General features: G+C 44.2%; 1 protein-coding gene and 2 non-coding genes across 3 annotated transcripts; all 3 read right to left on the bottom strand.

Moving 5' to 3' along the window:
- Positions 1-1,788: 1,788 nt before the first annotated feature.
- Positions 1,789-1,899, bottom strand: LOC120046889. Its single transcript, XR_005476871.1, has one exon. It is a non-coding gene; the product is annotated as a U5 spliceosomal RNA (small nuclear RNA).
- A 10,031-nt stretch (positions 1,900-11,930) lies between these two features.
- LOC120046888 lies at positions 11,931-12,045 on the bottom strand. Its single transcript, XR_005476870.1, has one exon. It is a non-coding gene; the product is annotated as a U5 spliceosomal RNA (small nuclear RNA).
- Positions 12,046-16,507: 4,462 nt separating this feature from the next.
- LOC120046228 (transmembrane protein 180-like) lies at positions 16,508-24,317 on the bottom strand. The gene is made up of 8 exons (XM_038991282.1): positions 24,207-24,317; positions 22,004-22,271; positions 21,758-21,837; positions 21,063-21,512; positions 20,459-20,676; positions 18,796-18,967; positions 18,164-18,357; positions 16,508-17,980 (listed from the first exon to the last, which is right to left on the bottom strand). The coding sequence occupies exons 2-8, from the start codon at positions 22,172-22,174 to the stop codon at positions 17,730-17,732; spliced, it is 1,536 nt and encodes a 511-aa protein (XP_038847210.1). The 5' UTR covers positions 22,175-22,271; positions 24,207-24,317; the 3' UTR covers positions 16,508-17,729.
- Between the last annotated feature and the right edge of the window lie 2,383 nt (positions 24,318-26,700).

Genomic DNA, 26,700 nt, shown 5'->3' with positions numbered 1-26,700 from the left:
TTGGAAGACCCATTTGCGAACAAGCTTTTACATCCTGACTGATGTCTTGAGATGTTGCTTCAATATATCCACATAATTCCCCTTCCTCATAATACCATCTATTTTGTGAAGTGCACCAGTCCCTCCTGCAGCAAAGCACCCCCACAACATGATGCTGCCACCCCTGTGCTTCACGGTTGGGATGGTGTTCTTCGGCTTGCAAGCCTCCCCCTGTTTCCTCCAAACATAACGATGGTAATTATGGCCAAACAGTTCTATTTTTGTTTCATCAGACCAGAGGACATTTCTCCAAAAAGTACAATATTTGTCCCCATGTGCAGTTGCAAACCGTAGTCTGGCTTTTTTATGGCGGTTTTGGAGCAGTGCCTTCTTCCTTGCTGAGCGGCCTTTCAGGTTATGTCGCTATAGGACTCGTTTGACTGTGGATATAGATGCTTTTGTACCCGTTTCCTCCCGCATCTTCACAAGATCCTTTGCTGTCATTCTGGGATTGATTTGCACTTTTCGCACCAAAGTACATTCATCTTTAGGAGACAGAACTTGTCTCTGTCCTGAGCGGTATGATGGCTGCGTGGTCCCATGGTGTTTAAACTTGCGTACTATTGTTTGTACAGATGAACGTGGTACCTTCAGGCGTTTGGAAATTGCTCCCATGGATGAACCAGACTTGTGGAGGTCCACAATTTTTTTCTGGGGTCTTAGCTGATTTCTTTTGATTTCCCCATGAAGTCAAGCAAAGAGGCACTGAGTTTGAAGGTAGGCCTTGAAATACATCCACAGGTACACCTCCAATTGACTCAAATGATGTCAATTAGCCTATCAGAAGCTTCTAAAGCCATGACATTTTCTGGAATTTTCCAAGCTGTTTAAAGGCACAGTCAATTTAGTGTATGTAAACTTCTGACCCACTGAAATTATGATACAGTGAATTATAAGTGAAATAATCTGTCTGTAAACAATTGTTTGAAAAATTACTTGTGTCATGCACAAAGTAGATGACCTAACCGACATGCCAAAACTATAGTTTGTTAACAAGAAATTTGTGGAGTGGTTGAAAAACGAGTTAATGACTCCAACCTAATTGTATGTAAACTTCCGACTGTACGTGATGAATGCTTAGCAGGACAGGAAAATGGTCCAAATCATGCACTTATCAAGAGGACACCTGGTCATCCCTACTGCCTCTGATCTGGCAGACTCACTAAACAAATGCATCGTTTGTAAATCACGTCGGAGTGTTAGAGTGTATACCCCTGGCTATCCGTAAATTTTAAAAACAAGAAAATGTGCTGTCTGCTTTGCTTAATATAAGGAATTTGAAATTACTTCTACTTTTACTTTTGATACTTAAGTATATTTTAGCAATTATATTTACTTTTGATACTTAAGTACATTTAGAACCAAATACTTTTAGACTTTTACTCAATTAGTATTTTACTGGTTGACTTTAACTTTCTATTAAGCTATCGTGCATTAAACCCAAAACTAACTGGTAAATGCACCACCTAGCCTCGTGTTCACCTGGTTTCTCTTTTTAATTTATTTCACCTTTATTTAACCAGGTAGGCTAGTTGAGAACAAGTTCTCATTTACAACTGCGACCTGGCCAAGATAAAGCAAAGCAGTTCGACACAAACAACACAGAGTTACACATGGAATTAACAAACATACAATCAATATAGTCTATATACTGTGTATGCAAATGCTTACTGGTGTATTGTTTACATTAAGATATTCAATATACCCAACAGAATACTACTGCAATTTAATTTCAAAATCAAAGTAAGCCCCGTAGTAAAGCAAGGTGTCAAAAAAAGTTATTGATACTTGTATTGTTCCTCTCCACGGAACACATTAGTAAAAGGCGAAAGATTTACGCGACATGAAGAGAACAGAAAGCGTACGCCTAACATTGGGACGGGATTCAAGGATTTCCCTTTTCCTATTGCGGTAATACTAATCTCGCTGCCCCGAAACAAATCTCGTGCCATGTTCAATGTGTACAGTCATAACTATGTAATGCATAACATTAGGATAGTAAAAAATATATTCCTGTTTTAATATATTACAGTGGAAAACAAAATTATTTTACACGACGTGCATGATGGGTAACTACAAACGCATGCGCAGTTGGATTTGCACTTGCTTAACGGCAGGTGGCACTCTTGTGCTGATTTCGCCGTGCGTTTGAGGCTGTCAGGTTCTGAAATCAACCACGTATCATTGAAACCCAGCTTTAGTTCCAAAGAGAAAAATTATAATGTAAAATGAAATAAACAACAACTGGGTCATTTTATCTTAGGTAAAGTCGAAGTGTCCCCACCAAGATCTTAGAATGTTTACCATGATAACTTTTAATGACAGAGATTATGGAGGAATTTCTTTCTCTACCTGTCTGATCATGATTCCGTGCAGCACATATTTACACTGAACAAAAATATAAATGCAACATTCAAAAATGTCAAAGATTTTACTGAGTTACAATTCATATAAGTAAATCAGTCACTTGAAATTAATTAATTAGGCCTTAATCTATGGATTTCACATGACTGGGAATACACATATGCATCTGCTGGTCACAGATACACCACATGGACAAAAGTATGTGGACACCTGCTCGTCAAACATCTCATTCCAAAATCATGGGCATTAATATGGAGTTGGTCCCCTCGTTGCTGCTATAACAGTCTCCCCTCTTCTGTGGAGGCCTTTCACTATATGTTGGAACATTTCTGCCAGGATTTGACTCAATTCAGCGACAAGAGCGTTAGTGAGGTCCGGCATTGATGTTGGGCAATTAGGCCTTGCTCGCAGTTGGAGTTCCAATTCATCCCAAAGGTGTTCGATGGGGTTGAGATCAGGGCTCTGTGCAGGCCAATCAAGTTCTTCCAAACCGATTTAAACAAACCATTTCTGTATGGACCTCATTTTGTGCACGGGCATTGTCATGATGAAATAGGAAAGGGGCCTTCCCCAAACTGTTTCCACAAAACTGGAAGCACAGAATCGTCTAAAATGTCATTGTATGCTGTAGCGTTAAGATTTCCCTTCACTGAAACATGAAAAACAGCCCCAGATCATTATTCCTCCTCCATCAAACTTTACAGTTGGCTCTATGCATATGCTCTTCAGCACTCGGCGATCCCGTTCTGTGAGCTAGTGTGGCCTACCACTTCACGGCTGAGCCGTTCTTGCTCCGAGACGTTTACACTTCACAATAACAGCACTTACAGTGGACCGTGTCAGTGTTAAGAACCTGAACACGCTGTCGTACACGTCAATCCAGAGCATCCCAAACATGCTCAATGGGTGACATGTCTGGTGACTCTGTAGGCCATGGAAGAACTGGGAAAAAATATTTCTTCCAGTTATTGTGTACAGATCCTTGCGTTATGTGGCCTTGCACTATCATGCTGAAACATGAGGTGATGGCAGAAAATTAATGGCACGACAATGGGCCTCAGGATCTCGTCACGGTATCGCTGTGCATTTAAAATTGCCATTGATAAAATGCAATTGTTTTCGTTGTTTGTAGCTTATGCCTGCCCATACCATAACCCCACCGCCACCATGGGGCACTTTGTTGACATCAGCAAATCTCTCACCCACACAACGCCATACACGCCGTCTTCCCATTCAGTTGAAACCTGGATTCATCCGAGAAGAGCATACTTCTCCAGCGTTCCAGTGAACATCGAAGGGGGGCAGTCGGTTACACCGCCTAACTGCAGTCAGGTCAAGACCCTGGTGAAGACGACGAGCACGCAGATGAGCTTCTCTGAGAACGTTTCTGCCGGTTCGATTGTGAAAACCCACAGTTTCATCAGCTGTCTGGGTGGCTGGTCTCAGACGATCCCGCAGGTGAAGAACCCAGCTAGACCAGTTCAAACGTTTAGCTAATAGTAATACAGATACATATCTTGCTAAAATACATAGCATACATCACGCATAGGTTTTCAATAGGCCTAGCCGATCTGTTTGTCTAATCCTTTCTCCTTCCATCTGTCTAGACCCCTAGCTACTCACTCGGTCTGCTGCTGTGGATATTCGCCCTGCGCTGCTTGTGGCTCACGAGTAGAGGTGTCTGGACCAGAAAGACCCAGAGCCCTCACAGATTAGAGGGAAACAAGAGCTCAGTCAGTCAACAAGTCAGGACAAAAAGCAACTTCAAGAACTGCAGTCTGATATCTCCCCTTTCCATTCCATCCTGCTGTTGGGAACCAGTTGAAATCTCTCCGGGTTCAACCACTGACAGTAAACAACCAAATTTGGCATCTCAATGATGTGCCAAGTTTTTTCTCAATTTTATTACTATACTACTCCATATTACATGTACAATTTACATGTGGAAATAAAGAATGCACTTTAACCACAGGCTAAATCTAAACAAATGGAACATTAACTTTCGCAGATCTGCAAAACACTGACAGGTTGCTTCCAGGTAGGAGATGTACAAAAAGTAATGTACAAAAACAGTCCAATTTAGACACGTTTGTGTATCTCCAACATGTGCAATTAAAGAAAGTGCACTAGATAGAAGATGACACCAGAAACAGTCAAGGAAGACATAGCCCTGTGTGTGTACTGTGAGTACAGCCTCTCTTTATTTATAGATCACTGATCAGGGAACTAAAGATGCCTTTTTGCCACACAGGAAACGGTCATGTTTTCTTCCTCTTGGGCATTCTCCTCATGGGTTTGTCATTAGTGTGTTCCATAGTGTGAATTGTCAGATGCTTGGTTAATATATTTCTGTCGCTAAAACATTCGTCACATACTGTGCACACAAAGCTTTCTCCCCTGTGTGGCTCCTCATGTGCAATTGCGGATTTCCACTCTGATTGAACACTTTGCCACACTGATAAGGATCCTCCCCTGTGTGAGTCCTCATATGTCTCTTCATTTTAGTACTCTTGTTGAAATTTTCACCACAAACATGGCCCACCAGAGTACTCACCCCTACTGTCGACCCTGGTCTTTTAGTGGACAGGAGGACACGAAATGACCAGTAGTCCCGTAATACAGACTCTCAGGGGAACTCGGGTAGTCTTGGGTCTTCTCGGCCACGGAGACGTCGGGAACTTCCGGGAAGCCTCGGAGGTAAGGTGGAATCCTTGGGTGGGCGAGTGGAATCGGACCTCCTCTCCTTCCTACGTTCCCTTAGCCTCCCATCGATCCGGATGATCGAGGCAATGAGCGAGTCGAAATCCGTCGGTAGATCCGGGCTACTAGCTCGTCCTTCACTTCCTCCTATAATCCGTACAGGAATGTGTCGAACAGCGATTACGGGTTTCAGGCACTCTCCGCTGCCAATGTGCGAAACTCCACCGCAAAGTCTGCCACACTGCGGTAGTCTTCCCAAAGCTGGAGTAACTTCCGGGCAGCCTCTCTCCCGGACAATATAAAATCTAAAGCCTTCTTCACCTCTGCCACAAACTCCTCCAGACTGTAGAATACGACCGACTCGAGCAGTCCGAGGGGAAGGAGGAGGGCTGCAGCTCAATGATGAGAGAACACTGCGCGAGAAACGGCCGACAGGTTCCCGACTCTCCAGCGAAGCATTCCGGAGAAGGTAAACAGGGTTCTCTGGAAACCGGGGAGGCCGCGTTGCTAACAGCCGGGTTACTGAGGGGCTGGGAGGTTACGGCCTTGGTAGGCTGCCTGACAGACAACCCGCGGAATTGCTCCAGCAATGTGTTCAACGCTCAGTCAAGGTGTTCGGCCAAGGATTTTATTACGTTTGCAATCGCAACAAATAATCTGCTCAGACCCCAACCAAGGAGCATCAAAAGTAGTGCTATAAATTCTCAGACAACCCAAAGATTCCTTGATGCCCTTCCAGACTCCCTCTGCCTACCCAAGGACGTCAGAGGACAAAAATCAGTTAACCACCTAACTGAGGAACTCAATTTAACCTTGCGCAATACCCTAGATGCAGTTGCACCCCTAAAAACGAAACACATTTGTCATAAGAAACTAGCTCCCTGGTATACAGAAAATACCCGAGCTCTGAAGCAAGCTTCCAGAAAATTGGAACGGAAATGGCGCCACACCAATCTGGAAGTCTTCCGACTAGCTTGGAAAGACAGTACCGTGCAGTATCGAAGAGCCCTCACTGCTGCTCGATCATCCTATTTTTCCAACTTAATTGAGGAAAATAAGAACAATCCGAAATTTCTTTTTGATACTGGCGCAAAGCTAACTAAAAAGCAGCATTCCCCAAGAGAGGATGGCTTTCACTTCAGCAGTAATAAATTCATGAACTTCTTTGAGGAAAAGATCATGATCATTAGAAAGCAAATTACGGACTCCTCTTTAAATCTGCGTATTCCTCCAAAGCTCAGTTGTCCTGAGTCTGCACAACTCTGCCAGGACCTAGGATCAAGAGAGACACTCAAGTGTTTTAGTACTATATCTCTTGACACAATGATGAAAATAATCATGGCCTCTAAACCTTCGAGCTGCATACTGGACCCTATTCCAAATAAACTACTGAAAGAGCTGCTTCCTGTGCTTGGCCCTCCTATGTTGAACATAATAAACGTCTCTCTATCCACCGGATGTGTACCAAACTCACTAAATTGGCAGTAATAAAGCCTCTCTTGAAAAAGCCAAACCTTGACCCAGAAAATATAAAAAACTATCGGCCTATATCGAATCTTCCATTCCTCTCAAAAATGTTAGAAAAAGCTGTTGCGCAGCAACTCACTGCCTTCCTGAAGACAAACAATGTATACGAAATGCTTCAGTCTGGTTTTAGACCCCATCATAGCACTGAGACTAAACTTGTGAAGGTGGTAAATTACCTTTTAATGGCGTCAGACCGAGGCTCTGCATCTGTCCTCGTGTTCCTAGACCTTAGTGCTGCTTTTGATACCATCGATCACCACATTCTTTTGGAGAGATTGGAAACCCAAATTGGTCTACACGGACAAGTTCTGGCCTGGTTTAGATCTTATCTGTCGGAAAGATATCAGTTTGTCTCTGTGAATGGTTTGTCCTCTGACAAATCAACTGTACATTTCGGTGTTCCTCAAGGTTCCGTTTTAGGAACACTATTGTTTTCACTATATATTTTACCTCTTGGGGATGTCATTCGAAAACATAATGGTAACTTTCACTGCTATGCGGATGACACACAGCTGTACAATTCAATGAAACATGGTGAAGCCCCAAAATTGCCGTCGCTAGAAGCCTGTGTTTCAGACGTGGTGGATGGCTGCAAACTTTCTACTTTCAAACTCAGACAAAACAGAGATGCTTGTTCTAGGTCCCAAGAAACAAAGAGATCTTCTGTTGAATCTGACAATTAATCTTGATGGTTGTACAGTCGTCTCAAATAAAACTGTGAAGGACCTTGGCGTTACTCTGGACCCTGATCTCTCTTTTGACGAACATATCAAGACTGTTTCAAGGACAGCTTTTTTCCATGGCAAAAATAACATGGCAAAAATCAGAAACTTTCTGTCCAAAAATGATGCAGAAAAATGTATCCATGCTTTTGTTACTTCTAGGTTAGACTACTGCAATGCTCTACTTTCCGGCTACCCGGATAAAGCACTAAATAAACTTCAGTTAGTGCTAAATACGGCTGCTAGAATCCTGACTAGAACCAGAAAATTTGATCATATTACTCCAGTGCTAGCCTCCCTACACTGGCTTCCTGTTAAGGCAAGGGCTGATTTCAAGGTTTTACTGCTAACCTACAAAGCATTACATGGGCTTGCTCCTACCTATCTTTCCGATTTGGTCCTGCCGTACATATCTACACGTACGCTACGGTCACAAGACGCATGCCCCCTAATTGTCCCTAGAATTTCTAAGCAAACAGCTGGAGGCAGGGCTTTCTCCTATAGAGCTCCATTTTTATGGAATGGTCTGCCTACCCATGTGAGAGACACAGACTCGGTCTCAACCTTTAAGTCTTTACTGAAGACTCATCTCTTCAGTAGGTCATATGATTGAGTGTAGTCTGGCCCAGGAGTGTGAAGGTGAACGGAAAGGCTCTGGAGCAACGAACCGCCCTTGCTGTCTCTGCCTGGCCGGTTCCCCTCTCTCCACTGGGATTCTCTGCCTCTAACCCTATTACAGGGGCTGAGTCACTGGCTTACTGGTGCTCTTCCATGCCGTCCCTAGGAGGGGTGCGTCACTTGAGTGGGTTGAGTCGCTGACGTGATCTTCCTGTTTGGGTTGGCGCCCCCCCCTTGGGTTGTGCCGAGGCGGAGATCTTTGTGGGCTATACTCGGCCTTGTCTCAGGATGGTAAGTTGGTGGTTGAAGATATCCCTCTAGTGGTGTGGGGGCTGTGCTTTGGCAAAGTGGGTGGGGTTATATCCTGCCTGTTTGGCCCTGTCCGGGGGTATCATCGGATGGGGCCACAGTGTCTCCTGACCCCTCCTGTCTCAGCCTCCAGTATTTATGCTGCAGTAGTTTATGTGTCAGGGGGCTAGAGTCAGTCTGTTATATCTGGAGTACTTCTCCTGTCTTATCCGGTGTCCTGTGTGAATTTAAGTATGCTCTCTCTAATTCTCTCTTTCTCTCTTTCTTTCTTTCTTTCTTTCTCTCTCTCGGAGGACTACCTAGGACCATGCCTCAGGACTACCTGGCATGATGACTCCTTGCTGTCCCCAGTCCACCTGGCCGTGCTGCTGCTCCAGTTTTAACTGTTCTGCCTGCGGCTATGGAACCCTGACCTGTTCACCGGACATGCTACCTGTCCCAGACCTGCTGTTTTCAACTCTCTAGAGACAGCAGGAGCGGTAGAGATACTCTCAATGATCGGCTATGAAAAGCCAACTGACATTTACTCCTGAGGTTCTGACTTGTTGCACCCTCGACAACCACTGTGATTATTATTATTTGACCATGCTGGTCATTTATGAACATTTGAACATCTTGGCCATGTTCTGTTATAATCTCCACCCGGCACAGCCAGAAGAGGACTGGCCACCCATCATAGCCTGGTTCCTCTCTAGGTTTCTTCCTAGGTTTTGGCCTTTCTAGGGAGTTTTTCCTAGCCACCGTGCTTCTACACCTGCATTGCTTGCTGTTTGGGGTTTTAGGCTGGGTTTCTGTACAGCACTTTGAGATATCAGCTGATGTAAGAAGGGCTATATAAATACATTTGATTTGATTTGACTGGAACCCTTCCAAAAGACCACGAAGCAACTCCTCGTGCCTTCCAATGGTGTCTCCGTGGGAGGAGACTGCTTTGCAGAGCTGGTCCTATCTGCTGGGTCCGTCATGGCCAGTTTGTACTATCAAGGCTCAGGAGAAGACCCAGATGCAGACAGTTTCAAAGTAACAAAAGTTTATTACAAAAATTGGGGGGCAAGCAAACGACAGGTCAATGGCAGGCAGAGGTCAGTAATCCAGAGCAGAGTCAGAAAGGTACAGAACGGCAGGCAGGCTCAGGGTCAGGGCAGGCAGAGGTCAGTAATCCAGGGTGGTGTGACAAGGTACAGAACGGCAGGCAAGCTCAGGGTCAGGGCAGGCAGAGGTCAGTAATCCAGGGTGGTGTGACAAGGTACAGAACGGCAGGCAGGCTCAGGGTCAGGGCAGGCAGAATTGTCAAAACCGGGAAAGCTAGAAAACAGGAACTAGAGAAAGACAGAAGCACGGGGAAAACGCTGGTAGGTTTTTTGTTCTGTTGAACGAACTGGCAACAGACAGTAGATAGCCACTAGGTAGCCTAGTGGTTAGAGTATTGGACTAGTAACCGAAAGGTTGCAAGATTGAATCCCCGAGCTGACAAGCTAAAAATCTATCATTCTGCCCCTGAACAAGGCAGTTAACCCACTGTTCCTTGGTCGTCATTGAAAATAAGATTTTGTTCTTAAGACTTGCCTAGTTAAATAAAGGTAAAAAACAGAACACAGGTATAAATAGCCTGGGGATAATGAGGGAGATGGGTGACATCTGGAGGGGGGTGGAGACAAGCACAAAGACAGGTGAAACAGATCAGGTTGTGGCAATTGGCACTAAAACTGAATTACGAGACAAGCTGTCAAAAGGGCTTATACCAAAGAGGAGGAAATAGCCTACTGTCAATCATTAATGTATATATTTCTGTAATTAACTGATAATAGAAACATGATAATATGAAAGAAACAAAGTTCATCACTTGTAATATACAGTACATTTAGAAAGTATTCAGACCCATTGACTTTTTTATTCTAAAATTGATTACATGTATTTTCTTCCTCATCAATTAACACACAATACCAAATAATGACAAAGCGAAAACAGGTTTCTAGACATTTTTGTACATTTATTACAAATAAAAAACAGAAGTACCTTATTTACATAAGTATTCAGAACCTTTGCTATAAGACTCGAAAATTGAGCTCAGGTGCATCCTGTTTCCATTGATCCTCCTTGAGATGTTTCTACAACTTGATTGCAGTCCACCTGTGGTAAATTCAATAGATTGAACATAATTTGGAAAGGCACACACCTGTCTATATAAGGTCACACAGTTAACAGTGCATGTCAGAGCAAAAACTAAGCCATGAGGTCGAAGGAGCTGTCCGTAGAGCTCCGAGACAAGGATTGTGTAGAGGCACAGATCTGGGGAAGGGTACCAAAACATTTCTGCAGCATTGACGGTCCCCAAGAACACAGTGGCCTCCGGCAGCAGGTAGCCTAGTGGTTAGTGCGTTGGGCCAGTAACCGGAAGGTTGCTGGATTGAATCCCCGACCTGACAAGGTAAAAATCTATCATTCTGCCCCTGAGCAAGGCAGCTAACCCACTGTTCCCCGGGCGCCGTGGATGTCGATTAAGGCAGCCCCCCTGCACCTCTCTGATTCAGAGGGGTTGGGTTAAACGCGGAAGACAGATTTCAGTTGAATACATTCAGTTGGACAACCAACTAGGTATCCCCCTTTCACCCATTCTTAAATGGAAGAAGTTTGGAATCACCAAGACTCTTCCTAGAGCAGTCCTCCTGGCCAAACTGAGCAATCAGGGGAGAAGGACCTTGGTCAGTGAGGTGACCAAGAACCTGATGGTCACTCTGATAGAGCTCCAGAGTTCCTCTGTGGAGATGGTAGAACCTTCCAGAAGGACAACCATCTCCGCAGCACTCCACCAATCAGGCCTTTATGGTAGAGTGGCCAGATGGAAGCCACTTTTTAGTAAAAGGCACATGATAGCCAGCTTGGAGTATGTCAAAAGGCACCTGAACAACTTTCAGAGCATGAGAAACCAGATTCTCTGGTCTGATGAAACCAAAATTGAACTCTTCAGCCGGAATGCCAAGCATCACGCCTGGAGGAAACCTGGCACCATCCCTACCGTGAAGCATGGTGGTGGCAGCATGTTTTTCAGCGGCAGAGACTGGGAAACTAGTCAGGATCGAGGGAAAGATGAACGGAGCAAAGTACAGAGAAATACTTGAAGAAAACCTGCTCCAGTGCGCTCAGGACCTCAGACTGGAGCGAAGGTTCACCTTCCAACAGGACAACGACCCTAAGCACACAGCCAAGACAAAGCAGGAGTGGCTTTAGAACAAGTCTCTGAATGACGCTCCCCATCCAACCTGACAGAGCTTTAGGGTCTGAAAACTTATGTAAATGTGATATTTCAAATTTTTATTTTTAATACATTTGCAAATAATGTTTATATAATCCTTTTTATAATAAGAATGTAATGTAACAAAATGTGGAAACAGTCATGGTGTCTGAATACTTTCCGAATGCACTGTATAAATGTTATAGCGACTGAAAATAATTATAGTAGTAATAGAGTATCAAAGCTGCAGAAAGTAATACGCTCATCATCTAACACATAACTAACTTGTAAATGCACCACCAAGCCTCGAGTCCACCAGGTTTCGCTTACTGATATAGTGTTTACAATGACATATTACTGTCCTAAATGTTAATACCTAACTGCACAGGTCTGAAATTACACTTCACAATCCGAAGGACGACCCGCAGTAAAGCAGGGTATCAAAAAATGTGTTGATACTCATAATGTTCCTCTCCACGGAAATCTTTAGTAAAAGACGAAAGATTTATGCGATCTGAAGAGAAACCAGAGTTTACTGACAACTCTAACGTAACATTGGGATGGGATTCAAGGACTTCCCTTTTCCTATTCCGGTAATACTAATCTCGCGATCCAGAAACACATCTCGTGCCCTGTTCAACGTGTACAGTCACGACTATGTAATGCATAACATTAGGATCGTAAAGAAATATGCCTGTTTTAATATATTACAGTGGAAAACAAAAACCATTTCACATGAAGTGCATCATGGGTAACTATAAACGCATGCGCAGTTGGATTTGCACTTGCTTAACGGTGGCACTCTTATGCTGATTTCGCGGTGCGTTAGAGGCTGCCAGAGGTTCTGAAATCAACCACGTATTATTGAAACCCAGCTTCAGTTCCAAAGAGAAAAATTATAATGTAAAATGAAATAAACAACTGGGTCATTTTATCTTAGGTAAAGTAGAATTATCCCCACCAAGATCTTAGAATGTTTACCATGATAACTTTTAATGACAGAGATTATGGAGGAATGTATTTCTCTACCTGTCTGATCATGATTCCGTGCAGCACATGTTTACACTGAACAAAAATATAAATGCAACATTCAACAATTTCTAAGATTTTACTGAGTTACAATTCATATAAGTAAATCAGTCACTTGAAATTAATTAATTAGGATCTATGGATTTCACATGACTGGGAATACACACATACAGTGGGGAGAACAAGTATTTGACACACTGCCGATTTTGCAGGTTTTCCTACTTACAAAGCATGTAGAGGTCTGTAATTTTTTATCATAGGTACACTTCAACTGTGAGAGACGGAATCTAAAACAAAAATCCAGAAAATCACATTGTATGATTTTTAAGTAATTCATTTGCATTTTATTGCATGACATAAGTATTTGATCACCTACCAACCAGTAAGAATTCCGGCTCTCACAGACCTGTTAGTTTTTCTTTAAGAAGCCCTCCTGTTCTCCACTCATTACCTGTATTAACTGCACCTGTTTGAACTCGTTACCTGTATAAAAGACACCTGTCCACACACTCAATCAAAAGACTCCAACCTCTCCACAATGGCCAAGACCAGAGAGCTGTGTAAGGACATCAGGGATAAAATTGTAGACCTGCACAATGCTGGGATGGGCTACAGGACAATAGGCAAGCAGCTTGGTGAGAAGGCAACAACTATTGGCGCAATTATTAGAAAATGGAAGAAGTTCAAGATGACGGTCAATCACCCTCGGTCTGGGGCTCCATGCAAGATCTCACCTCGTGGGGCATCAATGATCATGAGGAGGTGAGGGATCAGCCCAGAACTACACGGCAGGACCTGGTCAATGACCTGAAGAGAGCTGGGACCACAGTCTCAAAGAAAACCATTAGTAACACACTACGCCGTCATGGATTAAAATCCTGCAGCGCACGCAAGGTCCCCCTGCTCAAGCCAGCGCATGTCCAGGCCCGTCTGAAGTTTGCCAATGACCATCTGGATGATCCAGAGGAGGAATGGGAAAAGGTCATGTGGTCTGATGAGACAAAAATAGAGCTTTTTGGTCTAAACTCCACTCGCCGTGTTTGGAGGAAGAAGAAGGATGAGTACAACCCCAAGAACACCATCCCAACTGTGAAGCATGGAGGTGGAAACATCATTCTTTGGGGATGCTTTTCTGCAAAGGGGACAGGATGACTGCACCGTATTGAGGGGAGGATGGATGGGGCCATGTATCGCGAGGTCTTGGCCAACAACCTCCTTCCCTCAGTAAGAACATTGAAGATGGGTCGTGGCTGGGTCTTCCAGCATGACAACGACCCGAAACACACAGCCAGGGCAACTAAGGAGTGGCTCCGTAAGAAGCATCTCAAGGTCCTGGAGTGGCCTAGCCAGTCTCCAGACCTGAAATCAATAGAAAATCTTTGGAGGGAGCTGAAAGTCCGTATTGCCCAGCGACAGCCCCGAAACCTGAAGGATCTGGAGAAGGTCTGTATGGAGGAGTAGGCCAAAATCCCTGCTGCAGTGTGTGCAAACCTGGTCAAGAACTACAGGAAACGTATGATCTCTGTAATTGCAAACAAAGGTTTCTGTACCAAATATTAAGTTCTGCTTTTCTGATGTATCAAATACTTATGTCATGCAATAAAATGCAAATTAATTACTTAAAAATCATACAATGTGATTTTCTAGATTCCGTCTCTCACAGTTGAAGTGTACCTATGATAAAAATTACAGACCTCTACATGCTTTGTAAGTAGGAAAACCTGCAAAATCGGCAGTGTGTCAAATACTTGTTCTCCCCACTGTATGCATCTGTTGGTCACAGATACACTACATGGCCAAAAGTATGTGGACACCTGCTCGTCGAACATCTCATTCCAAAATCATGGGCATTAATATGGAGTTGGTCCCCCCTTTGCTGCTTTAACAGTCTCCACTCTTCTGTGAAGGCTTTCCACTATATGTTGAAACATTGCTGTGGCGACTTGCTTCGATATAGCCACAAGAGCGTTAGTGAGGTCCGGCACTGATGTTGGGCAATTAAGCATAGCTCGCAATTGGTGTTCAAATTCATCCCAAAAGTGTTCGATGGGGTTGAGTTCAGGGCTCTGTGCAGGCAGGTCAAGTTCTTCCACACCAATCTCGACAAACCATTTCTGTATGGACCTCACTTTGTGTACGGGGGCATTGTCATGATGAAAGAGGAAAGGGGCCTTCCCCAAACTATTGCCACAAAATTGGAAGCACAGAATCGTCTAGAACGTCATTGTATGCTGTAGCATTAAGATTTCCCTTCACTGGAACTAATGGGCCTAGCCCGAATCATGAAAAACAGCCCAAGACCATTATTCCCCCTCCATCAAACTTCACAGGTAGCAGGTAGCATTCTCCTGGCATCTGCCAAACCCAGATTCTTCCGTATTACTGCCAGATGGTAAGAGCGATTCATCACTCTAGAGAACGCGTTTCCGCTTCTCCAGAGTCCAATGGCGGCGAGCTTTACACCACTCTAGCCGACGCTTGGCATTGCGCATGGTGATCTTAGGCTTGTGTGCAGCTGCTCGGCCATGGAAACGCATTTCATGAAGCTCCTGACGAACAGTTCTTGTGCCAACGTTGCTTCCAGAAGCAGTTTGGAACTCGGTAGTGAGTGTTGCAACCGAGGACAGACGATTTGTACACGCTACGCACTTCAGCAGTCGGCGGAACCGTTCTGTGAGCTTGTGTGGCCTACCATAACAGCAGTTACAGTTGACAGGGGCAGCTCTAGCAGGGCAGAAATTTGACAAACTGACTTGTTGGAACAGTGTCATCCTATGACGGTGCTACGTTGAAAGTCACTGAGCTCTTCAGTATGTGCCATTCTACTGACAATGTTTGTCTATGGAGATTGTATGTCTCTGTGCTCAATTTTATACCCCTGTCAGCAACAGGTGTGCTGAAATAGCCAAATCCACTAAATCAGGCTGTTGATTGTGGAATGTTGTTCCACTCCTCTTCAATGGCTGTGCGAAGTTGCTGGATATTGGCGGGAACTGGAACACGCTGTCATACATGTCGATCCAGAGCATCCCAAACATGCTCAGTGGGTGATATAGCTGGTGAGTATGCAAGCAACGGAAGAACTGGGACATTTGACATTGTGTACAGATCCTTGCGACATGTGGCTGTGCATTATCATGCTGAAACATGAGGTGATGATGGTGAATGAATGGCATGAAAATGGGCCTCAGGATCTCATCACGGTATCTCTGTGGATTCAAATTGCCATCGATAAAATGCAATTGTGCATTTGCCCACTGAAGTTGGTTACGCCACCTAACTGCAGTCAGGTCAAGACCCTGGTGAGGACGACGATCACGCAGATGACCTTCCCTGAGACAGTTTCTGACAGTTTGTGCAGAAATTATTCGGTTGTGAAAACCCAGTTTCATCAGCTGTCCGGGTGGCTGGTCTCAGACGATCCCGCAGGTGAAGAAGCTAGATGCAGAGGTCCTGGGCTGACGTGGTTACACATGGTCTTCTGTTGTGATGCTGGTTGGATGTACTGCCATATTCTCTAAAACAATGTTGGAGGTGGCTTATGGTAGAGAAATTAACATGACATTCTCTGGCAACAGCTCTAGTGGACATTCCTGCAGTCAGCGTAGAATGCTACATTGAACGCTCTACTAATCTGAGCAAAATACACAATTAATATCCACATAACATCTGCAGAAACCATGTTCATGGATTTCTGTTTTACACATCATTGTGTATGCTGTGCAGTGAGAGCACCTATGTTTTGCCTGGTAAAAAAAAAAATGCATCATGGTAACATTCTGTATTTTGTAATTAGTGTTCCAGAAGAGGCCTGAGGTGAGAAACTTCACCTGTCCCAGTTGAGGAAATGAAGGTCGATCAGAGACAGACATGAGCTTCTGGGTTTGGTGCAAGGCTGCTAGACTTGTCCTGACAGAGCAGAAAACATATCTGTGAAAGGGGGCAACAAGACACATTCCACAAGCGCTCAAGTAGTGAGATCACTTTAATAAGTCACAAAGATGGTCAGAAAATGGCAGATGCTACAATGAGCAGTTGTACAACCAGACAAACATTGTACAGTATTTTGTAACACAACTGGCAAATACAGGCATCTCTGCTGTAAGGCTGTCTTGAAAGATATAACCTCTGCTTTCCTTCTGGTTACTTAAATCCCATTGTGCTGAAACTGTAATTCCTGAGTCACTCAAACACTTCCATGAAGGTGTCTTCAGTATTTGACAAATTACGAGAACACTCAGACAACTCATGTAGCAGCAGTAATAAAAATGACTTTGAAAAAAAGTACAGAACGTATTCTCCACGATTATCATACATCAGGTCATCATGACGCAATAGTTTCATGTTTCCAGTCAAATCTGTTTCTCAATTCTCTTCATGGTCTATAAAAAAAAATGGATTTCTTTCCTGACTCTGGGGTACAAATGTAAACAGAGGTTGTTTAAGGGCCTTGTTATGTAATCGTCACCTAAATGCTTCCACGTGTCAGGTTAAAACATCATGCGTGAGAAAACATAGGAGACACCGGAGTTGAATATTGGCGATGGCAGTTATTTTAGTACCGGTCACAGTAAAACAAATAGAAAAACATTTGTTAGACTTTTGAAAATACAGATTAGTACTAGAAGTACTTCATGAAGACAATAGCATGGTGATGGTCAAACCTTATTTCAATTTCAAGAGCAAATCAGGATTTAGATGTTATGCTCATGTACACGCACACACATACCTGTTCTCAGTACTTAATATTTCCCTACACACACACACATCAGAAAGATGGGTATTTACCTAGCTATGCAAACTCTCGATTTGGTTAACCACACTGTAATAGCAAGGTTGGTGATTATGTGTGTTCCTTTGGGGATAGAAATGCATACCAGGCTACGCCTCAACCTAGGATGATGTCTACTCGCTGGATAAACAGGAGGCGTCACACCTTTGCCCTACCCCAGAGAGGGGCATGAGCTTGGCTCTGCGGTATCATTTGGTCATCAGTTCATACATAAATATAGTCTTTGTCCTCTTAATATCAAAATAAGGCATGTTTCACACCCCCAAAATATTTTTGTCCCTGGCTAGACAGCGAGATTTCATCAGTTCTCCAGTCTACGTCCCTCTGCTGACCCCAATGGCAGAGGGTGGTATAGCATTACGCAGTTGAGCGAAGGTGCAGACGAGCTGGCCTCATATCAGATAGCCTTGACGTCCATGAGGTGGCTGTGCTGGGCTCCCTGCCTCTGGGCCTTGACGCCCTGCAGTCTGCGGCCGTGGAGGGTGAAGCGGGACCAGGCCATTAGCTGCAGCAGGGCGCATGAGATGGGCACAAACACCAGCAAGTAGAAACAGCCCTGGCGCAATGGAACAGTGGAGCTCGCTAGGTCCAAGACAGGGGGCGCTGCCGCAGAGTCCTGTACGGAGTTTCTCTCAAAGATATCGTAGCCTGGAAAGAAATAGACAGATTAGAATAAATAACAGGCATGAATTTGTGGGAATCCACCTAGAGTAAGGTTAGTGAAATTGGTTTGATTCTAGTTCATTCACAGTGGCGGATTTCTACATTTCCATCATCAAGGAGCCTTCATTAAAACAGGCTTTTGCCCTCCACTGTCCATATAAAGTATACCTGTGTAGACACACAGCAGCCAGGTGCCGATGAGAGGGGCGAAGGTCTGGCCAGGCTTGGTCACTAGGGCCACCATGCCGAAGAGCAGCGCCGACGCCGCCTGCTGGCGCCGGTTCACCACAAAGTCCTCGTCCACCAAGTCCGTGATAACCAGGTTCAACAGCTTGCAGGTGCCCTCCGTAAACACTCGGTTACTGAGGGAGGGGGGAGAAGGATATTTCAGAGCCGTTACTGATGTGTTGTCACTGTTTCCAACTGCTAATATACAATGATGTGGATTCTGCATCAGATTTTCCTGAGCGGGAGTTTAAAAATAATAATAATGTTTAAAGATAATAATACGGGTCAAGGCATTTATATGAAGTCCGAAACCAAGAGCCTCTCCCCCACTCCGACTTTATCTCAGAGTACACTATGAAAACAATGGCACTGTGCCAAGAGGACAAGTGGTAGGCTGCGCCCAGCCACTGCCAGCCTCATGTTGATAAAGGGATTGGCCATCTTGGCTGACAACACTCAGCCAGATCCAATGCAAACAGAGCCACACAAAACAAGTATTGGAAAAACCCACTGGATCCTTGATATGAAAATAACTTCCATGACCTTGATATCTAAACTGTGTGTGTGAGTACCTGGCAATGAAGATGCACAGCAGGTAGACCTGGTCGGCCCCGGCCAGCAGCATGGCCACACTGAGGGCTAGTTTGACCAGGAACAGCCAGCGGATGACCGTGTACACCCCGTAACGCTGGCACAGGGTCAGGAAATACAGGTTGTTCAGGTGGGGCGCTATGTAGGAGATCCCTGTGAGGAGTTGAGAGCAACTGTTAGTGGACGGTAAATAAACTCAGCAAAAAAAGAAACACCCCTTTTTCAGGACCCTGTCTTTCAAAGAAATCATAAAAATCCAAATAACTTCACAGATTTTCATTGTAAATGGTTTAAACACCGTTTCCCATGCTTGTTCAATGAACCATAAACAATTAATGAACATGCACCTGTGGAACGGTCGTTAAGACACTAACAACTTAAAGATGGTAGGCATTTAAGGTCACAGTTATGAAAACTTAGGACACCAAAGAGGCCTTTCTACGGACTCTGAAAAACACCAAAAGAAAGATGCCCAGGGTCCCTGCTCATCTGCGTGAACGTGCCTTAGGCATGCTGCAAGGAGGCATGAGGACTGCAGATGTGGCCAGGGCAATAAATTGCAATGTCCGTACTGTGAGACACCTAAGACAGCGCTAGAGGGAGACAGGACGGACAGCTGATCGAGGGGTGATGGTCGGATTCGCGTTTATCATCGAAGGAATGAGCGTTACACCGAGGCCTGTACTCTGGAGCGGGATCGATTTGGAGGTGGAAGGTCCGTCATGGTCTGGGGCGGTGCATCACAGCATCATCGGACTGAGCTTGTTGTCATTGCAGGAAATCTCAACGCTGTTCGTTACAGGGAAGACATCCTCCTCCCTCATGTGGTATCCTTCCTGCAGGCTCAACCTGACATGACCCTCCAACATGACAATGCCACCAGCCATACTGCTCGTTATGTGAGTGATTTTCTGCAAGACAGGAATGTCAGTGTTGTGCTATGGCCAGCAAAGAGCCCGGATCTCAATCCCATTGAGCACGTCTGGGACCTGTTGGATCGGAGGGTGAGGGCTAGGGCCATTCCCCCCAGAAATGTCTGGGAACTTGCAGGTGCCTTGGTGGAAGAGTGGGGTGACATCTCACAGCAAGAACAGGAAAATATTGTGTAGTCCATGAGGAGGAGATGCACTGTAGTACTTAATGCAGCTGGTGGCCACACAAGATATTGTCTGTTACTCCCCTCTTTGTTCAGGGACACATTATTCCATTTCTGTTAGTCACATGTCCGTGGAACTTGTTCAGTTTATGTATCAGTTGTGGAATCTTGTTATGTTCATACAAATATTTACACATGTTAAGTTTGCTGAAAATAAACAGTTGACAGTGAGAGGACATTTATTTTTTTGCTGAGTTTACAAGTATGTAGACAAATAATATTAATTACTAACGATAATAATAATGTTTCCTCACATTCTAAGAACTAATCCTCCCAAAAAAATAAAACACCAATACGAAAAGCCTGGTCCTAGATCTGTTTGTGCAGTTTTGCCTATTCCTATGGTCATTGTCAGACCAAACGTAGACTAGAATAGGCAAGACAGCACAAATAGATCTGGGACCAGGCTATGAAACTAAGCCCATTCTATGAATGAGGCCTTTCCCTGGTCATGAAACATAACCAGCAGTAGTACGCTTGTCTCTTACCCAGCAGAATGGAGCCAGTGGAGGCAGAGATGCTGTCAGAGAGGAGGTGCTCCAGGAACAGAGGGAAGAAGTTGCTGTTGAAGTGACAGTGAAACACCTGGACCAGGTTCATAGAGGCGAACCACATAAAGTTTCTGTGCTTGGAGAGCTGCCTTAGATACTCTCCTAGAGTGACTGGCTTCTCCTGCTGAGTCAGAGGGTTCTGGACAATGCTCAACCTGAGAGAAGGGGGAGGGGGGGATTAGTGAAAGGACAATCAGTGTAACACACACTACCCAGGGGATTGAGTCTGTAAACTGAGCAAGTGTTACCGTCATCTCCCTGACAGATATACTGTATGAGTGTGTGCACTGTGCAATATTATTAACTCGCAATTAAATTCCACTAGTCTCTTTAAAAATACCATTAGCAAGCAATATCCATGACCAAGGCTGGCATAGGCACCACTGGGTAGAAAGATTAAAGGCTTGATTTGAAGCCATAAGGTGAGTTGTTGGAAGCAAACCCACAAAATATGGGTGTTGTTCAGTTGCCCCTTGCTTGTTAGTGAATAATGTAAACCGAGTGTTTCTCAAGTGCATACATGAATGATCGTGTCACCTACTCTTTTAGTGCCAGTGCCTCGTCCTGCCTCAGACGCGCCTCCTTCTCAAATCGCCTCGTCAACAGGCGCGACACAGTGGCGAAACCCAGTGCCGAGACGGCAGCCAGCGTCACGCAGAAGAGCCGGAACGAGTGGAAGTCGCCCTTGTCCCAGACGCTGTAGGACAGGAAGACGGAGAGCGAGCCCAGGGCGCTGAACAGCGAGCAGTGGAAGTTGAGGCGCGTGCGGTCGTTGGCCGACACGGCCAGGTCGGCCAGCAGGGCGTTGTGGTTGAGGTCCACCACGGTGAGGAATCCGTCGTACAGGCACAAGCACACTAGGAACTGGATGCCCGGCCGTGCCCATGACACCCAAAAGGCCAGGAACGAGATGGCGAACAGGGGGCCATTCCGGGAGAGGGCCGCCAACCGCTTTAGTACCACCTCTGGGCTGGAGATCTGGGTGCCAGACCTACGATGGAGGAGTGTGAAAAGTGATTTTTTTTTTCAGTACAACGGTAAAGACAAACTTCTCCCACTTTTCACCAACTGTGGCGTTCAACCGTGCTTTCAAGATAGAGTGAGAGAAAGTTAAAAATAGGGAGGGAGCGAGAAAGCGGGAGAGAGAGCAAGACAAAGATATTTAAAAAGGGGGGGGGGGGACGAGAAAGCGGCACCATTGATTTGAGAAAGAGAGGAAAGAGAACGAGGTCTTACTGTGAGGAGCTGAGGAAGGAGCGGTCACTCAGCCAGCCGAAGAGAGGGTCGTTCAAGCTGTTCCATATCAGAAAAACTGCCTGTGTGGGCAGAGAGAGGGGGAGGAGTTAGTAGAACAGACTAGCATTAAACACCCTAACCCAGAAAAAAAGCCAGGGTATCAGTCATTGTCACACCGTCTAAAGCAGAAAGCTTCCAAAATACAGCTATTATAATAACCCATGGAAAGCAGGAAGTGTCACTCACCTCTCCCACCCAGAAGGAGAGCTTGTCGATCTTGTAAACAGAGACAAAGGTCTCCACATAGTACAGCAGGAAGACGTTGTGCAGGATGGAGACAAAAAGGGCCAGGGAGCCGTAGAGGACTGCAGTGGAGACACCAGTGGAGACAGCTAGCCTGCAGCCCCTCCTACCCATTCTCGTCACTCAGTCACTCTGCTGTTCCATTCCCCGCCGCTACGCCACGCTCATCGAGTCATCCCACAGACCAGCTGGGGCACCACCGTACCCACTCCTGCCAGAGCAAACATGTCAATAACCATTTGGAGGGTAGACTAAATGCGGATGTACGAAGCAGTGGAGGCTGCTGACGTGAGGACAGCTCATAATAATGGCTGGAATAGAGTGAATGGAATGGCATCTAACACCTGGAAACCACCTGTTTGATATCATTCCACTCCAGCCATTACCATGAGCCCGTCCTCCCCAATTAAGGTGCCACCGACCTCCTGTGGTGTGAAGTATGAGGTGGGTTGCATTACCGTACAGAGTGGGAGAAGAGCCAGCTTGAGCAAATAGACATGAAGGAACAAGAGTAACACATAGCCTACTTACACACACACACACACACACACACAATAGGCCATGTCTGAACAGGGTAGTCTCCATTACAGAGATCAGGGTAATTTCACACACCGAGGGCCATTCAATGCATTATAAACTGGATCGCAGGGCTGTGTAAGCAGGTGAGGGAGAACAGGCCATTTCCATGGCGACCCCTACTCTATTCATTAGGTGAGAGTGAAGTTGTTGTGAGCAGTTACACCGTTTCCCAAATGGCCCCCTATTCTCTACACAGTGCACTACTTTTGATCAAAACCCTATGGGCCCTGGTCAAAAGCAGTGTGCTGTATAGAGAATAAGGCACCCTTTAGGACAGCATTCATTTCTCCTGTGTCTCCTCTGGCCCAGCTGGATGACAGGGGAGGGTGTAATCCTATCCTCTGATCACTGCGATTATGGGGTCCGTCTCAGGATACTAACTACACCATTCTCATAAAACACTTAGCTGGCCTCTTTCACACAAGAAGGGAGACAATTAAAAAAGATACCAAATCTCTCTCACACTCATATTCTAGATTTTGGTCCTTATTTGTTCTATGGTTGGTTTTGTAGGTAGGCCCTCTTTTTGCCTGAGGCACACTAAGGTGTAGCCTTGCTTTGTCCTCTCAAATGTCAAGAAAGAAAAGTTGCCTTAATTCAATATTGTTCTGTTATGTTGAGTCACTTCCGCAAATAATTAGCTCATCTGCTATTTGTTAACTGGGTGGAGCATTGCCTGCAAAGCCTAACAATTATTTTTCCCCCCATATCCTCCTTCTGTGGCCTGGTGGTTTACTGCTGTAGTTTTGCCATCTGTAAAGTGAAGCCTAGAGGCAGTTATTCCCCGAAATTATCCAGCATGATCCTCCCTTCAGAGCACAAGTCTCACATGTGGCATCCAATGGAACAAATATATAGCCTAGGCTCTGGCTACACCTCACAAGCCATGGCCCTGTTCTACCACTATGCCATTTTACAGAAAACAGTCAACTCGCAAAAACAAATTCTAAACAATTACATTTTCTTCAGCTCTCACTAGAGAAACTGCACACAGGGTTCTGGTTAGACTAAATTTCAACAAATACAAGTACAGCAAGTGCCAGCTGTGTCTGATCCCATCAGATCCATGCGGTGGAGCTGAACGACTTCGCAGCATTGTACTGTATCACATCTCCAAATGTGATTCCCATCCCAGTCGTCTTAATTGATCTAGTCTTCTGGAAACAGGTAGTTTGTGTACAGTATAGTTCAGTGCACCTCTAAATAAGGTAGAACTTAGTTATAATGGATATCAGGGCAGCTCTCACCTGCCTGTAGAGACTGGAGAGGCTTCTTGGCAGAAAGAGTAGGTCGTGATTATCAGCCAGTCAAGGCATTGGTAGCTAGTTAGTAACGTTACCTATTTAAAGAGTTAGCGAGATAGCTGTACACATATAGCTAGCTGTACATATATAACTAGTTAGCTACACAATACGATTGGTGCCCCGTATCAGACATTTGTTCAGTCCTTCCACAGGTTAACGTTAAGTTAGCTGGTTACAGCTAGGCTAACCAGTAACCAACGAGTTAAGTAGCTAGACCTGGCTGTGGTTAGACAGGCGCCTAACCACAAAGACAATGTACTTACCATCATCATTGAATGAAGCCTTTGAAACGAGTGGGAAACCTTGCTAATCAATACAATTTTCAACAGGCGGCTGCTAGCAAGACAGTTTACATTAGTACACGTCACATCAACCTCGCCCACTGGGCTGATCACGAATCGGATTTCAGAAGGGTTTCCCCACCATAGAGATAGATAGAGGACTCATCTTTGTATAGTGTTTTTGACAGCATGGGCAGCGCCCATTGTCAATTTTCTTCTTCACGATTTTTGTTTTGTTTTTTTAAAACCTTTTTTTAACTAGGCAAGTCAGTTAAGAACAAATTCTTATTTACAATGACGGTCTACCCCGGACGACGCTGGGCCAATTGTGCGCCGCCTATGGGACTCCCAATCACGGCCTGTGATGCAGCCTGGATTTGAACCAGGTACTGCAGTGACACCTCTTGCACTGGGATGCAGTGTCTTAGACCGCTGCGCCACGATTGGCCGATGCCTCCTGATGACCAATTTTGACATGAATCCATGTCAACAGGAGGGTTCAGCCAACAATGTCAGACTAGTATTAGACATACTTGACTACTCAGACCTAATAACTGAGGATAGCTTCATATTATTTTTAGATTTTTATAAGGCATTTGACACAGTAGAGCATCAGTTTCTCTTCCACTCCCTTGAGAGACTTGGCTTTGGGGATTTTTTCTGTAAGGCTATTAAGACTCTCTGTGCAAATGGTAACAGCTCTATCAAATTGAAATATGGCACCTCACCTAGATTTGAGTTAAAGAGAGGAATTAGGCAAGGTTGTCCTATCTCCCCGTATCTGTTTTTATTAATCACCCAACTTCTTGCAAATTCTTTAAAAAATAGTCCTGTACAAGGTATTTCCATAGCTGGTAAAGAAATTATTATAAGCCAGCTGGCTGATGATACTACACTTTTTTTGAAAGACGCTAACCAAATTCCCATATCGATCAATGTGATACAATCCTTTTCCAAAGCGTCTGGTCTATACCTTAACATTAATAAATGTGAACTCATAGCTGTCAAAGATTGTGTGACACCTTCATATTATGGTATTCCAGTAAAAGAAGAACTTACATATTTAGGCATAACCATTACAAAGGATCAGAAGTCTAGAGGCTTACTAAATTTTAACCCTCTTATTAAAAATACCCAGAAGAAGCTAAATCAATGGCTACAGAGGGACTTATCTTTAAAAGGTAGAGTCCTAATAACCAAGGCCGAAGGTATCTCTAGACTAACATATGGCGCTCTATCTTTATATCTTGACAGTAAAATAAGCAAGGAGATAGACCAGATGCTTTTCAACTTTCTTTGGAGAAACCGTACCCATTACATTAGGAAAACTGTTGTAATGAACACTTATGAGAATGGTGGACTGAATTTTCTGGACTTAACTACTTTAAATAATACTTTTAAGATCAATTGGATAAAACAATTCCTAAGAAAACCCACTTCTATCTGGAATTTTATTCCTCATCATGTCTTCCCTACTTTTGGTGTCCTTAACTTCATGTTGTTGTGCAATTATAATATTGACAAAATTCTAGTGAAACTTTCTGCTTTTCATCGGCAGGTTTTCTTGTCATGGTCCTTAATTTATAAACACAATTTTTCTCCACACAGATATTATATATGGAATAATCGGGATATATTGTATAAAAATACTTCTTTGTTTTTAGAATATTGGTTCCAAAATAATATCCTATTGGTGAGCCAACTGGTAAATGCAGAGGGTCTTTTACTCAGTTATAAGGAATTCTTATCTCTTTACAAGGTCCCTGTAACACCTAAAGATTTGCAATTGTTTTAGACGCCATTCCCTCAGGTGTTGCTCTGTTATTCAGGAACGTGTCAAGACCTGACCCTCAGAGCCTACCTTCTATTGACCCTGTTGACTCATCAGTAGGAAAGATTTGTTTCTCTTTTGGCCCATTCAACAACAGAGCGATACGAACCTTGTTTCAGCAGCATGTTGTATCTATACCTTATTTCATGCCTTATTGGAATGGATTTATTGATAATATTTGTTGGAAAAAAGTTTGGATGTTGCCACACACATACCTACTGGTTAACAAAATTAAGGAGGTTTCCTTTAAAATTATTCATAAATATTACCCTGCCAACCACTATATGAAGAAGTTTAAGGAAAACATAAATTCAAATTGCTCCTTTTGTAATGACCACCCAGAAACAGTGTTGCATCTTTTTTGGCATTGTATACATGTAAGAAAACTGGCAAGACATCAGTAGATTTATAATTGAACACATTTATGAAGATTTTACACTATTGTGGAGAGATGTACTGCTTGGATTCTTTACATACGATAAAAATAAGCTGAAACATTTTTATGTAATTAATTTCATTATTCTTTTGGCCAAATTTCATATACACAAATGTAAATTTACTAACAAAAAAACACATTTTCTTACCCTACAAAAAGAAATTGAACTGTATTTTAAGACTATTAAATACTCTACTAACAAAAAAGCT

This window comes from Salvelinus namaycush, chromosome 4, assembly GCF_016432855.1.
Source record: "Salvelinus namaycush isolate Seneca chromosome 4, SaNama_1.0, whole genome shotgun sequence".
NCBI classification, from domain to species: Eukaryota; Metazoa; Chordata; class Actinopteri; order Salmoniformes; family Salmonidae; genus Salvelinus; species Salvelinus namaycush.
Note: the sequence above shows the minus strand (reverse complement) of the source record. Positions and strands in the feature narration are given on the sequence as shown.